Source organism: Silurus aristotelis, assembly GCF_946808225.1.
Source record: "Silurus aristotelis genome assembly, chromosome: 6".
NCBI classification, from domain to species: Eukaryota; Metazoa; Chordata; class Actinopteri; order Siluriformes; family Siluridae; genus Silurus; species Silurus aristotelis.
Genome location: NC_139579.1, coordinates 10,727,481 through 10,742,718, shown reverse-complemented (window position 1 = coordinate 10,742,718; position 15,238 = coordinate 10,727,481). Strand labels below are relative to the sequence as shown.

Genomic DNA, 15,238 nt, shown 5'->3' with positions numbered 1-15,238 from the left:
TGCGGGAGGCCCGAAGACTGAACCCCAGGCAGGCTCATTGGGCCCTGTTCTTCACCCGCTTCTGCTTCCTGGTCACCTATCGAGCGGGGGCCCAAAACGGCAAGGCGGACGCACTCTCCCGCCTGTTCGGGAGGCACGCCAACGCCCGTCGGCTGGAGGCACCACGTTTCCGGCCGGGGGACCGAGTGTGGCCGTCCACCCGGGACTTACAGCTCAAGCTCCCCTGCCGCAAGTTGAGTCCCCGCTTTGTCGGTCCGTTCAGGGTCGCCCGACAGGTCAACGAGGTGACCTACCGTCTGGAGCTCCCGCCTAGGTATCGTATCCACCCGACGTTCCATGTGTCTCTGCTGAAGCCTTACCGTCCGTCTCTCTCTCCAGGGGGCCCCGATGCGTCCGTCCAGCCTGATGTCGTGGACCAGCCAGGGGTCCGCGAGGTGTCGCCTCGAGTATCTGGTCGACTGGGAGGGATACAGCCCGGAGGAACGCTCGTGGGTGGCCAGGCAGGACATTCTGGACCCGGCGCTACTGGTGGAGTTCTACGCGGCTCACCCGCATCGCCCTGCGCCCCGAGGCAGGGGTCGGCCTCGTCGAAGGGCTCGGGCGTCTGGTGCCGCCCCTGGGGGAGTGGGTGGTGTCAGGGAGCACCCTGCGCTCTCACCTGCACAAGCCCCGCCAGCACGGAGCTGCTCCCCTGATTACTAAGTCGGTGCACCTGACTTCCATCAGTCTCCCTCCTTTTTATATATGCAATATGTTGACATTTTTTGGCACATATTTTCTTTTTTTATCTTTGTTATCTACGATTAACAGTGCTCTTCAGACAGAATATAAAACTCATCATTTTATGGTATGAAATTGTAATTGCATGCAGTCATACACACACACACACACACACACACACACACACACACACACACACACACGCGCAAACGCACACACATAAACACAGACACATGTTGAATATGTAGGGGTGTAGACTACACGGTTCATTAGAAACAGCTTCTTTTGTTCATTTGGTCATTAAGTGCTGATCGTGCTGTTTTCATTTAAACTGTGTGTAGCTGTGATCACACAGCGTTACTACACTGAGCGAACTCTTGAAAACTACAAAATCACCTCTTGAAACATGGACCGAGTGTTTAAGAGATGCAGGATCAGCTGTGATCTGGTTCGAGAGTGTTTCGCTGAGTTTCTTGGAGTGTACATTTTAATAGTAAGTCGGTTTATTCATTCATATATTATTGTATTTTTTCCCCCTTTTTAAAATTTTCGACTTATTATACATGATACATTTTTTTTATGTTCAAGCAAAGAACATTTTTCATGCTTAGGTTCTCTTTTCTTCAAAAGGAATTACTGAACTATTCTTACCTACTTTCTTACAAAGTCTATTTTGGAATTGATTTGTGCAGCGAACATGTCGTTATTAAGAGACACTGGTTACTTGAGGACTTTGAGCTTTCGAGCATGGTGAGGAAACAGAGGGTTATTGAGCTGTTAATCTGCAAATCACACTTAAAGTTTAATGATTCACCATTACGATGCAGCATTATGGTTTTAAATAAACCCTAATATGTGAGGGGCATTTAAGTCAAACTGGGACTTAAAATAAAAGAACACATTTTTCATTGAGTGGAAACTGCATATAGTTTTTGAAATACTTCCCCTGCTACATTTATACACTTATCTGAGCGTTTATCGAATGCCTGGAAAGATTTGGCATAGAAAGATTTCTCTGTAAACCTAAACCATCCTAGGACATCCTTCTTAACTTCGTCTGAAATGCTGACCCCGTCATTGATCCAGGATCAGTTGTTCCATGTGCTAAATGTTCATAGGAATGACTGCTGTGGGCTGGGAAACACCACGACTGGTATCGTCACTGACGGACTCATCACTTTACTGTACTGGTAAGGGGAGAGGGGTAGCTGATATGATGGAGAGGAGAAAGGTCGATATGTTGTGTGTTCAGGAGACCAAGTGGAAAGGTAGTAAGGCCAGAAACATTAGAGGTGGCTTTAAACTGTTCTATCATGGTGTGGATGGAAAGAGAAATGGTGTAGGGGTGATCCTGAAGGAAGAGTTTAGTAAGAGTGTAGTGGAGGTGAAAAGAGTTTCTGATAGGGTGATGAATGTGAAGCTGGAAGTTGAAGGGATGATGATAAATGTTATCAGTGCTTATGCTCCACAAATGGGTTGTGAGATGGAGAAGAAGGAAAAATTCTGGAGTAAGTTAGATGAAGTGGTAGATGGTGTAGCTAGGAATGGGAATAGGTGAAGGGAACAGAGGTGATGAGGAGGTGACGGGTAGGTATGGTCTTAAGGAGAGGAAGGTGGAAGGGCAGATGGTGGTAGATTTTGCTTAAAGGATGGAAATGGCAGTGGTGAACACGTATTTTAAGAAGAAGGAGGACCATAGGGTAACGTATAGGAGTGGGGGAAGGTGCACACAGGTGGACTATGTTCTATGTAGGAGATGCAACCTGAAGGAGATTGGAGATTGTAAGGTGTTGGCAGGGGACAGTGTAGCTAGACAGCATCGGATGGTGGTGTGTAGGGTGGCTTTGGAGGTGAAGACTAAGTGAAGGAGAGTGAAGACTTAAAGAAGAATAAGATGGTGGCAACTAAAGGAGGAAGACTGTAGTGTTAGATCCATAGAAGAGGTCAGACAGAGGCTCGGTGGTGGTGAAAAGGTGCTGGATGATTGGGCAACTACTGCAGGAGTGATGAGGGAGACAGCTACAGTAGGAAGATACTTGGTGTGACATCTGGAAATAGAAAGGAAGACAAAGAGACGTGGTGGAATGAGGAAGTGCAGGAAAGCATAAGGAGAAAGAGGTTGGCGTAACAGGATTGGGATCGACAGAGTGCTGAGAAAAGTAGGCAGGAGTACAAGAAGATGTGGCAGCAGGTGAAGAGGGATGTGGCAAAAGCCAAGGAAAATTCATACGACTAGCTGTATGAGAAGTTGGACACTAAGGAAGGAGAAAAGGATTTATACCGATTGGCCAGGCAGAGAGACCGAGCTGGGAAGGATGTGCTGCAAGTTAGAGCAATAAAGGATGGAGATGGAAATGTGTTAACTAGTGAGGAGAGTGTGTTGAGAAGATAGAGGGAGTATTTTAAGCAGCTGATGAATGAGGAACGATGGTAGAAATGGTGAATTCAGTCTTCTGCCAATAATAGGACCCAGCGATCTATTGGATGGATAATTGAAAGTGAATAAAATACATTCTTTGTAACAGCTGAGGACTAATATGCATTCTTTAAAAATAAATTCTGAATCCAATTACGTACGAAAATGTAAAATGAGCCATACAATGTCTCTGAAAGATTCTTAGCCTTCTTAAGGTACAGGGGGGGGGGGGGGGGTGAGAGAGGGGAAGAAGGTTTCAGGAGTAAGGGGAGGCTGTAACTACCCCAGAGACAGAGGAGAGTGTACAGAAGTATGGGGGTAACCTGAAGTATAGGGAATATCGACCTAAAAAAAATTCAAAACTAAGAACCCCCCCACCACTTCCACATTCAATGATCCTTACCCTTACACACTCTCCCATTACTCTCCATCTCTGTGGTAGTTACATCCTCCCCTTACTCCTGACACTTTCCTCCCCACTCTCACCTCCCACTTGTCTATTAACAACCGATGAAGCTGCTCAGATGAGTAGTGAAAAGTTTCAATCCAGTCCAGTCTCTAAAGTCAATACTGTGACTGAAACCTCTGAACATATGATCAGTAACCCAAATCCCTAACCATTGCCTACCGCCTATTGAACATGAATCTAATAAATGCTTTTTTAATTTTTTAATTTATACATATACAGTAGCCCTGAAGCAGGAAAAAAGATTTATGCTTAGTCTGAAAATTAATTTCAGTACTCTTCTGATTTCTCTGTAAATCAGTAAACCACACTGTGTCTTCTCACTGTAGCTATTTGGCTGTGGCTCAGTCGCTCAGGTCACAACTTCAGAAAACAGTAAAGGAGAATACTTGTCAATTAATCTCGGATTTGCTTTGGGCACTACATTTGGAGTTTATGTTTCCAAAGGAGTATCAGGTAAGCCATGTTTCATGTGGAAATGCAATTAAGCTCCTAGCTTGTCTAAGCACAAGGCAAAAAATCAACAAACCAACAGAAAAATCCTATTCATGCTTATGTGATGTTCCTCCACATGATTTAGTCATTTGTTCTCATCATAAAAACATTTCTTGTTGCTTTGATCAAATTGCGAATGCTTTTGTATATTCATTTAATGGATTGTGTACGAGTGTCTGCTGTTTCCTACATTATCAGTTGTTTATGTTCATGTTGATCAAAATATATTATACTGGTTTCCCCTGAATAGTTTTAACCCCAAAACATCTCAGCATCAGTTCATTGCATAAGTTATTGAATGCAAAATGATTAAACCAGTTGTCAGAATCTGTCATTTAAACTTACACTTTTTTCTTGTAAATGTGTGGAATTGATGAATTGTGCAGATGAATTTTGAATATCACTAATGAAGGCGTTCAGTTGGAGAGTGAATACAGTCAGAGCAAAACACAGAATTATACATTCTGAAAATAATGAACAACTAAGAAACAAATGCACACTTGTAGAGTAAAAGTGTGAATCCTGTCCGTCTCTTGTAATCAATATAAATCAAATATTCATTCAAATAAATAACTTTGTGCTGCTGAAATTCATAGATGCCAAACAAAAGGCAGTCAAATTTTGTGCTTTTCAGTCCAAACCATAGTTTAAATCAAGAAATTCTGAAACTGTGCAGCATCATACTGAAAACACGACTAAACATTTTGATGGTTATGCTTGTAAACAGTGATGAAGGGACTTTTCATTCTGATAGGAATGAGATGTTTATTGACACAACTATTTACTTTTGAGAGATGAACTAAGGATTTCAAGAAAAGTACAGGCTTTTGCAAGAAATCCATTATGTTGTGCTGTTTGTACAAAAGTTTTTTAAAAAAAAGCACTTACTGGTTTGCCAATATTAAGGATGACTCGAGAAAATGCTTTAAAGCAACTGAGAAAAACTGTAGTGTAACATATAAATTGAACAGTGTGCAGTTTACATTACTGTAATGTTAAATTTTTTGTAAGCAGATCAGAGATGATGGTGGGTCCTTGGTATTATAAATGAGGTTGGTTGGGGATAGAAACATGTGCAGTTTGCCTACATTCTGCCTAAAATGTGTGCTTAGTCCATCAGGCCCTGAATAGCCCTAACCAGCCAGTATTTTTTATACTATATAGTATATGGCCTGTGAATACTGTCACTTTAAAATTTTTAAATATTTGTATTTTTTGTTTAATTATTATTGTTGTAAATTCCCAATGTTACATTGTGTTAACTGGAACCAAGGTTATTACAGTTTTTCTCAGTTGCTTTGGACCATTTTACAGATCATCCTTATTATTTGCAAACCAGTAAGTGCTTTTTCAAAACTTTTGTACAAACAGCACAACATATTGGATTTTTGCAAAAGCCTGTACTTTTCTCAACATTTGTCAATTATATGAATGGCATCAGAACAACAAGACCTTTTGTTAAACAAGATCGTCAAAATATTTTGTCATGTTGTCAGTATGACGCTGCACAGTTTTAGTGTTTCCTGGTATTAATATGGTTTGGATTCTAATGAATAAAAATGCCCAATTTTGGCATCTAGATATTTCAGCAACAAAATGTATTTATTTGATTGATATTTGATTTATTTTGACTGCAAGAGATTCACACTTTTACTGTACTGTAATAGTGTCTGTTCACTTCCTGGTTGTTCATCCATTTCCAGAAATCTTTGACCAAAGCAACGAGAAATGCTTGTATGATGTGCACAAGTGAATACACGATGTGAAGGTCAAACAAATAGTTTTGAGAATTTCATTTCTGATGAGAAATAAAAAAAAATGAGAAATGCTCCAAATCAACTGAGAAAAACATTAGTACTAAACAAAAAAATCTGTCTGGATCAACTGAATAGAAATAACAGTTATTACAGAAAGAAATTGGTTGACAAACGTTCCTCCTTTCTGGACTTCTTTCCTCTGCTTCAGGAGCTCACCTGAATCCAGCTGTGTCTCTCAGCCTGTGTTTTCTGGGCAGGTTCCCTTGGACTCGGCTTCCCTTCTACATCTTTTCACAGGTGTTTGGTGCCTTTCTGGCTGCAGCCACTGTTGCGCTGCAGTATTTTGGTGTGTGATAAAGTTTTTACCATCTTTTCTACAGTTCAAAGGTGTGGTGCAGGTCTGTTATGTTATGTGTGTCTGTTTCCAGATGCTATAATCCATTACAGTGGTGGGAAGCTTACAGTGAGCGGCCCCACTGGCACAGCAGGAATATTCTCCACTTACCCTGCAGAATACTTGAGTGTATGGGGAGGAGTAGTAGACCAGGTAATTTGACTCTAAATTACTTTTTGGATTCAGTGGAACACAAGTGGCCATGTTTATATACAGGGAGGTGCAGGGAAATGGGAACCTAGGGAAACTAGGAGTTGACGACCCTGACGAATCGGTGCAACTTTGTTTAGAACCCTTGCCATTAGTTAAAATGGAACAGTGGATTGGCACGCAATGAGCTTTTGCTGTAAAACCATTTTTAAGAATAGTGCTGGTGTAAGTGCTGCGTAAAGGGAACTTCGGAGTCATTATGTCATGATTGCGTCTCGTCTGCTAATTTCAAAGAATCATGGGAAGCCCTCACAGCTCAAGGTTCCCTGGTAATCAAGTGGTTAGGATGCGGCGCTCTCACCGCTGGGGCCCGGGTTCGATCCCCGGTCAGTGAACCGACCCCAGCCATTAGGGTTGTACAAGCCAGTTCACTTTTAGTGCTGGTCCCAAGCCCGGATAAATGGGGAGGGTTGCATTAGGAAGGGCATCCAGCGTAAAAACATGTGCCAAATCGAACAAGCAAATCATGAATATGGATGATCTGCTGTGGCGACCCCTAATGGGAGAAGCCGAAAGAAAGTTTTATGGAAAGCCCTCACTGCACAGTTCCACAACACGCATCATCGATGTTGAGCTGTTTCTTCGAAATTATGCACCCATGTTGTAATCACGTGAGCAGACAGAACACGATCATGAAGTCCCAACTGGTAATGATGCCAGAATTCCCTTTGCACATCACTCACACTATCAACACTTTAATAAAAAGACTTGAAGCGAACGCTCGTTGTGCACCACTCAACTGCTTCATTATAACTAATGGCAAGGGCTTCTAAATGAGCTGTCGATCCCCCGAGGTCGCTATCTTCTAGTTATAACATTTTTCATTTCCCTGCGCCACACTGTATTATCAGGAAACTTTCCCTCCCAAAATCGGCACTGGCTCACTCATTAGGGACAACCTTACAATTATAAGGAACAAACTTATACATTCTTTATAACCCCTTCATTTCAGTAAAACTGCTTTGAGACAATGTCCATTGTTAAAAGTGCTGTACATTCAATTAAAGATTACTCATCGACATTACACTAAAAGAAATCTACATAGAATTTTTCCAGATATTTCCCCAATATGTGATAAATGTCAGACTATTAAGCCACAATCTTACATAATGATGCTCTTTGCTGAAAGTTACCACCATTCTGGACTAATATATTTAAAATTGTATCTGATATATTACAGGTTAAGTTACGACACGATCCACTTATAAGTGAGATTTTGCATTTCAGATAAATTCAACTTTAATCTCAGAAATCTCAACAACAGTTGTTGTCCAATCGGCTTATTATTGCAAAGAAATGAATACTAAAATTATAGAAAAATACCACACACTAGAAAAATACCACACACTAGGGACTTAAATCCTGCTACACTAATAAATGGAAAAATAAATTATACATAATTGATTTTCCATTTATTAGTGTAGCAGGATTTATGTTCCTAGGGTTCAGGAGAGGGGGTCTATTGTTTATTTTTCAGTTTTTTTGTATGTTCTGGTTTTTTTTTTTTTTTTTTATGTATTTTATTTTATTATGTTTTGTTGTGTTTCCTACTTGCCCATAATGTAGAATCATAAAAGCTTTGTAATGATTGTTGGATTCTGCTAATAAAAAGATTTAAAATAAAAGTTCAATACGAATAAAAATGAATTGAATTGAATCACTATGACAGTGATTGACCATGAGCATGCTTCTCAGGTAATTGGCACAGCGGCCCTGATGGTGTGTGTTTTGGCTCTGGGTGACAGCCGTAACGTTCCCGCTCCTCCTGGACTAGAACCTGTGCTGGTGGGAGCAGTGGTTATGGTAATCGGCGTCTCCATGGGTTCAAACAGCGGTTATGCCATCAACCCGGCACGAGACATCGGCCCTCGTGTCTTCACCTATATAGCGGGCTGGGGCGATGAAGTCTTCAGGTTAACTTGACACACATATACACTCTTATTACAGCATAAGGGTTTAGGTTTTTGTTCATGACTCCACTGTGTTGTTCTGCTTCAGAGTTCAAGATGCAAAAACAAACAGGGTCTGTGTCTTAATTTGTAACTGATTAATTGTACAAATCCAGCGAAGAAGCAACTCTGAATGTCCATGGAAAATGGCCTTTAAAGAATTCATAATCATGATTCATGATTATTGAAGCTACTTATATTAGTCGACTCTCTGGTTTTGAATGTGGCTTTGGGTTTGGGTAAAACTTCCTTCAAGACCATCAATCACGCATGCTAAATTGTGAAACTGTAAATGACTGCATCTGTGCAATAAAAAACTGCCTACAGACTACATAAAACCGGGAGAAAATGGGCTCTGATGGCAATGCCTAACTTCCTGAAGCAATTTCAGTCCATGGTTTGAAGCACAGAGCAGTGATCTGGTGAAGGATACCATCTAATGGAAGCATTCCAGGCTCCATGCTAGGTCCTCAGCTACTCAGGGACGTCTTAAAATTTTCAACATCTAACTGAGCCAAACTCTTGCCATATATAAATCTTACAAAATTGGGTACACCCCTCACATTTCAACAACGATTTTAGTTTATCTTCTCAAGTGACAATACTATAAAAAATATACAATTTGTTAGAATTAAGAGTAGTCAATGTACAGTTTGTATAGCAGATTTACTGTCCTCAGAAAAATAACTCAGCATACAGAAATAGCGGGAAAAAACAGTGTGTACACCCTAAGTGAACATGTCAAAACTGTGTCCAAAGTGTTAATATTTTGTTTGAGCACCACTGTTATCTGGCACTGCCTTAATCCTCCTGGGTATGTAATTCACCCGAGCTGCACAGGTTGTTGCTGGGATCCTCTTCCACTCCTTCATAATGACATCACGGAGCTGCTCGGTATTAGACACATGGCGCTTTTCCACCTTTCGCTTAAAAATGCTCCACCGGTGCTAAATAGGGTTCAGGACTGGAGACTTTACTTGGCCATTCCATCAACTTCACCTTTATCTTCCTCAGCAAGGCAGTTTCATCTTGGCGGTGTGTTTGGGGTCGTTATTATGTTCAAAAACCTTTGTTCAGCCCAGTTTCTGTAGGGAGGGCATCATGTTTCCCTCAAGGAACTGCAGCTCCCCAGTACCAGCAGCACTCATGCAGCCCCAGACCATGATGCTACCACCACCATGCTTGATTGTAGGCAAGAGACAATTTTTTTGGTACTCCTCACCAAGGTGTTGCCACACATGCTGGACACCATCTGAGCGAAGTCTTCAGCAAACTGTTTGAGGGTTTTCTTGTGAGCAGCTTCAGAAGAGGCTCCTTCTGGGATGACGGCTTGCAAACTGATTTGCTGCAGTGTGTGGCTTACGGTCTGAGCACTGACAAGCGGACCTTCTGCATCTGCAACCTCTAAACCAATGCTGCAGCACTCATGCGTCTGTTTTTTGAAGCCTGCTTCTGCACCTGATGCACAGCACGAGAACTCGATCTTCTTATAGCCTTGGCATCTTTGTGGAGAGCAACAATTCTAATTCACAAATCCTCAGAGAGTCTTTACCATGAGGTGCCATGTTGAACATCCAGTCGTCAGTATGAGAGAAATGTACTCAAATCATCTTGTTTTAACTGCTCTAATACAAGATACACGAATTTGTAAGGTTCTGTCAAGCAGAAAAAAAATTTACATGATGAATAGGACATGTGGCTTTGCCTGGTTACACGACTTACAGCTGTTATCACTGAGGGTGTACTCACTTTTGTTGACAGTTATTTTGACAATAATGGCTGTATGGGCTGTGTGTTGAGTTATTTTTAGAGGACAGTAAATCTGTACTGCTATACAAACTGCACATTGACTACACTCAAATATATCCAAGTTTAATTTTTATAGTCGTTTGTCCCATGATGATGATTGCTAAAATGTGAGGGGTGTACTAACTTTTGTGAGATATATATATTTGGATACTTATGCCCAAATATACATGAACCTGTCCAATATTATGTGATGGTCTCTACTACCTTTAACATGATGATAAGCCAAAACGTCTTTCGTTTTATATATAAAGGTAGTGTTAGTTATTGAAATGCTGAATATTAATTGTTTTAAATAATTATGTTCAATTTATATGTTTGTATTTGAAATAATACATGTCAGTATGTCAAAGTACATGTCAAAGTACTATCTGTGAGAGTGAAAGGGAAAGTTTATAGGACTGTGGTGAGACCTGAGATGTTGTATGGTTTAGAGACAGTGGCATTGAGTAAAAGACAGGAGGTGGAGCTGGAGGTAGCAGAGCTGAAGATGTTGAGGTTTTTGTTGGGAGTGACGACGATGGACAGGTTTAGAAATGAGTTTATTAGAGGGACAGCGCATGTAGGATGTTTTGGAGAAATGAGGGACACTAGATGGAGGTGGTTTGGACGTGTGCAGAGGAGAGACATGGGGTATATCAGTAGGAGAATGCTGAGGATGGAAGCTCCAGGCAGGAGAAAAGAGGAAGACCAAGGAAAAGGTTTATGGATGTGGTGAGAGAAGACATGCAGGTGGTCAATTTGAAAGAGGCAGATGTAGAGGGCAGGGGGGTATGGAGATGGATGATCTGCTGTGGCGATGCAGAAGTATTTGAAATAATACAACTAATTGGTGGATTAAGGATTGTTTCAGTTTTTTAATTAGATAATTAATCACAATAAATCACAATAAATGTTTTTGTTGCATTGCATTTGACACATTTTGCATTTACATTTGCATCGAAATAACCTGAACAAAATCTCAAATATCTAATCATAGTAAAATAGCCCGAATGGTTAATTAATTGATTTTTAAATAATCTTTCATGTTCTTACATCTACTTATAGCATGTAACACCACATGTGTCACAAAAAACTAAATAACCATCTATTGTCTGTGGCAGAGCTGGAGCTGGGTGGTGGTGGATCCCTGTGGTGGCCACTTGTGTCGGTGGGCTTGCAGGCTCTTTGATTTATCAGCTACTGATTGCTGCACACCATCCTGAACAAGAGCTTACCAAGACGACTGACAACCTACAGGAGCTGGAAATGGAAGCGTCAGAGAAAGAGTTTGAAAAACCTGATCAGGTCAAAGTGACGCTGGAGCAACAGTTTGTCTGAAAAGACACATGCGCAGATGTTCACATTAAGTTCTGGCAAATAGAAGCACTGCTGATATAAACTTAATCGTCAGCCTGTCAATCTTGGGCTTCAATATCAATGTTCAATGACAAAGCTAGATCACTGTTAAGCAAACAATTCTACGGCTAAGAACAGCACGTCACTATAAAATACTTGTTTCTGATTAGACAGAAAAGTTTGATGTCTAGAACGCTTCTGACTGCAAGGCAATTCCTAGGTTTATATTATTGCACTGATATGTTATTGTTTCTATAGTAAATGTACATTCACAGAGACTTGTACAGCAGACATCATTTAAAACTACGCTTACTAATAGAACTATTTAATATGGTGAGGTTTTCTGGTAAACTCTATCCATCAATTAGGAAATTGGATTATTTTTGTTCCAAAGTAAAGCAATTTTTTTTACATTGCATATAATTATTAACAAATGAATAGAATGTGTTCTTGTTTTTAATGAATGAATTCTAAAACTGGGTGTCACGGTTTACTCATTTAGTAAAGCTGTGTATAAAATGTACCAAACCAAACCAAGAATTGCTGCTGGATTTACAAATGAAACCAGAAAATGAAATCAGAAATGCTGATTCTCTTTGTACTTGATGCGTATGTTAATCACCTAAAACATGCAAAGTGTGGTTCTGACACACCTGATTTCCTGTTAGGGATCAGGAAATAATATAAAAATTGTCAAAATAAATGATTGTTATTATTAGATTTAAATGGTTTGGGTCTCTGCCATTTAACATTATGTATATACTGTATACTACAAATGAAATTCTCAAAACTACTTGTTCAACCTTGGTGTACTTGGTCAACGATCAAATTGCGAATGCTTTTGTACATTCATTTAATGGATTGTGTACAAGTGTCTGCTGATTCCTACATTATCAGTTGTTTATGTTCATGTTGATCAAAATAAATATATATATTGGTTTCACCTGAATAGTTTTAACCCCCAAAACATCTCAGCATCAGTTCATTGTATACGTCGTTGAATGTAAAATGATTAAACCAGTTGTCATCATATGTCACCTAAAATGTCTATTAAACTTTTATTTGTAAATGTGTTGAATTGATGAATCTGTGAACGGCATCAGATCAACCAATAATTAACTAGTTCTCTAAAACAGGTCAAAGGTGAATCTTCAATTACAGAATGTATACAGACAGAGCAAAACAAGGAATTATAAATATGAAAAGGATTGAACAACTAAGAAACAAACAAACTTGTACAGTAAAAGTGTGAATCCTTTACAGTCTAAAAAATAGATGAATTTGTGCTGCTGAAATTCATAGATATTGTACAGAAGGAAGTCAAATCTGGTGCATTTTCAGTTACTGTGATCCGAACCATAGTTTATATCAAGAAATCCTGAAACTGTACAGCACCATACTGACAACATGCTCCAAAGCAGCTAAGAAAAAATGTAAGAACAGGCACAGAACTCACTATATATACAGTGAGGAAAATAAGTATTTGAACACCCTGCTATTTTGCAAGTTCTCCCACTTAGAAATCATGGAGGGGTCTGAAATTGTCATCGTAGGTGCATGTCCACTGTGAGAGACATAATCTAAAAAAAAAAAATCCAGAAATCACAATATATGATTTTTAAACTATTTATTTGTATGAAACAGCTGCAAATAAGTATTTGAACACCTGTCTATCAGCTAGAATTCTGACCCTCAAAGACCTGTTAGTCTGCCTTTAAAATGTCCACCTCCACTACATTTATTATCCTAAATTAGATGCACCTGTTAGAGGTCGTTAGCTGCATAAAGACACCTGTCCACCCCATACAATCAGTAAGAATCCAACTACTAACATGGCCAAAACCAAAGAGCTGTCCAAAGACACTAGAGACAAAATTGTACACCTCCACAAGGCTGGAAAGGGCTACGGGGAAATTGCCAAGCAGCTTGGTGAAAAAAGGTCCACTGTTGGAGCAATCATTAGAAAATGGAAGAACCTAAACATGACTGTCAATCTCCCTTGGACTGGGGCTCCATGCAAGATCTCACCTCGTGGGGTCTCAATGATCCTAAGGAAGGTGAGAAATCAGCCCAGAACTACACGGAAGGAGCTGGTCAATGACCTGAAAAGAGCTGGGACCACCGTTTCCAAGGTTACTGTTGGTAATACACTAAGACGTCATGGTTTGAAATCATGCATGGCACGGAAGGTTCCCCTGCTTAAACCAGCACATGTCCAGGCACGTCTTAAGTTTGCCAATGACCATTTGGATGATCCAGAGGAGTCATAGGAGAAAGTCATGTGGTCAGATGAGACCGAAATAAAACTTTTTGGTCATAATTCCACTAAACGTGTTTGGAGGAAGAAGAATGATAAGTACCATCCCAAGAACACCATCCCTACTGTGAAACATGGGGGTGGTAGCATCATGCTTTGGGGGTGTTTTTCTGCACATGGGACAGGGCGACTGCACTGTATTAAGGAGAGGATGACCGGGGCCATGTATTGCGAGATTTTGGGGACAACCTCCTTCCCTCAGTTAGAGCATTGAAGATGGGTCAAGGCTGGGTCTTCCAACATGACAATAACCTGAAGCACACAGCCAGGATAACCAAGGAGTGGCTCTGTAAGAAGCATATCAAGGTTCTGGCGTGGCCTAGCCAGTCTCCAGACCTAAACCCAATAGAGAATCTTTGGAGGGAGCTCAAACTCTGTGTTTCTCAGCGACAGGCCAGAAACCTGACTGATCTAGAGAAGATCTCTGTGGAGGAGTGGGCCAAAATCCCTCCTGCAGTGTATGCAAACCTGGTGAAAAACTACAGGAAACGTCTGACCTCTGTAATTGCAAACAAAGGCTACTGTACCAAATATTAACATTGACTTTCTCAGGTGTTCAAATACTTATTTGCAGCTGTATCATACAAATAAATACCTTAAAAATCATACATTGTGATTTCTGGATTTTTTTTTTTTTAGATTATGTCTCTCACAGCGAACATGCACCTACGATGACAATTTCAGACCCTCCATGATTTCTAAGTGGGAGAACTTGCAAAATAGCAGGGTGTTCAAATACTTCTTTTCCTCACTGTATATATATATATATATATATATATATATATATATATATATATATATATATATATATATATATATATATATATATATATAAGTGACTGTACTATTTGCCCTTCTTCTTTGCAAAACAGCTCCAGTTGAATCAGACTGGATGGAGTATGGAGTCAGCAATTTTGCAATTTTTAAGGTCTCAATATGATTTAGGTCTGGACTTTGACTGGGCCATTCTAACACATGAATATTCTTTGATATTAGCCATTCCATTGTATCTCTGGCTGAATATTTAGAGTCGTTGACCTGCTGGAAGGTGAACCTCTGCCCCAGTCTCAAGTCTTTTGCAGCCTCTAATAGGTTTTCTTCCAAGATTTACCTGTATTTAGCTCCATCCATCTTCCCATCAACTCTGACCCGTTTCCCTGTCCCTGCTGAAGAAAATCATCCCCACAGCATGATGCTGCCTCCAACATGTTTCACAGCGGGCGGGGATGGTGTGTTCAGTCTGATGTGCAATTTTTCCGCCACACATAGCGTTTAGCATGTAGGCCAAAAAGTTACATTTTGGTCTCATCTGACCACAGCACCTTCTTTTACATGTTTGCTGTGTCCCCTACATCAGTAGTCCCTGACCC

At 40.4% G+C, this 15,238-nt stretch overlaps 1 protein-coding gene across 1 annotated transcript; it reads left to right on the top strand.

Annotated features, from left to right (window-relative positions):
• The first annotated feature begins 928 nt into the window (after positions 1–928).
• On the top strand, positions 929–12,135 carry aqp10b (aquaporin 10b). Its single transcript, XM_083543372.1, has 6 exons — positions 929–1,213; positions 3,932–4,058; positions 6,063–6,200; positions 6,283–6,401; positions 8,154–8,371; positions 11,317–12,135. The coding sequence occupies exons 1-6, from the start codon at positions 1,127–1,129 to the stop codon at positions 11,531–11,533; spliced, it is 906 nt and encodes a 301-aa protein (XP_083399498.1). The 5' UTR covers positions 929–1,126; the 3' UTR covers positions 11,534–12,135.
• The last annotated feature ends 3,103 nt before the right edge of the window (positions 12,136–15,238 follow it).

Coding starts and splice junctions, on each gene's coding strand:
- aqp10b (XM_083543372.1), top strand. CDS start 1,127: ATGGACCGAGTGTTTAAGAGATGCAGGATCAGCTGTGATCTGGTTCGA. Junction 1,214..3,931: donor TTGGAGTGTACATTTTAATA/GTAAGTCGGTTT, acceptor TTCTCACTGTAG/CTATTTGGCTGTGGCTCAGT. Junction 6,201..6,282: donor TGTTGCGCTGCAGTATTTTG/GTGTGTGATAAA, acceptor GTCTGTTTCCAG/ATGCTATAATCCATTACAGT.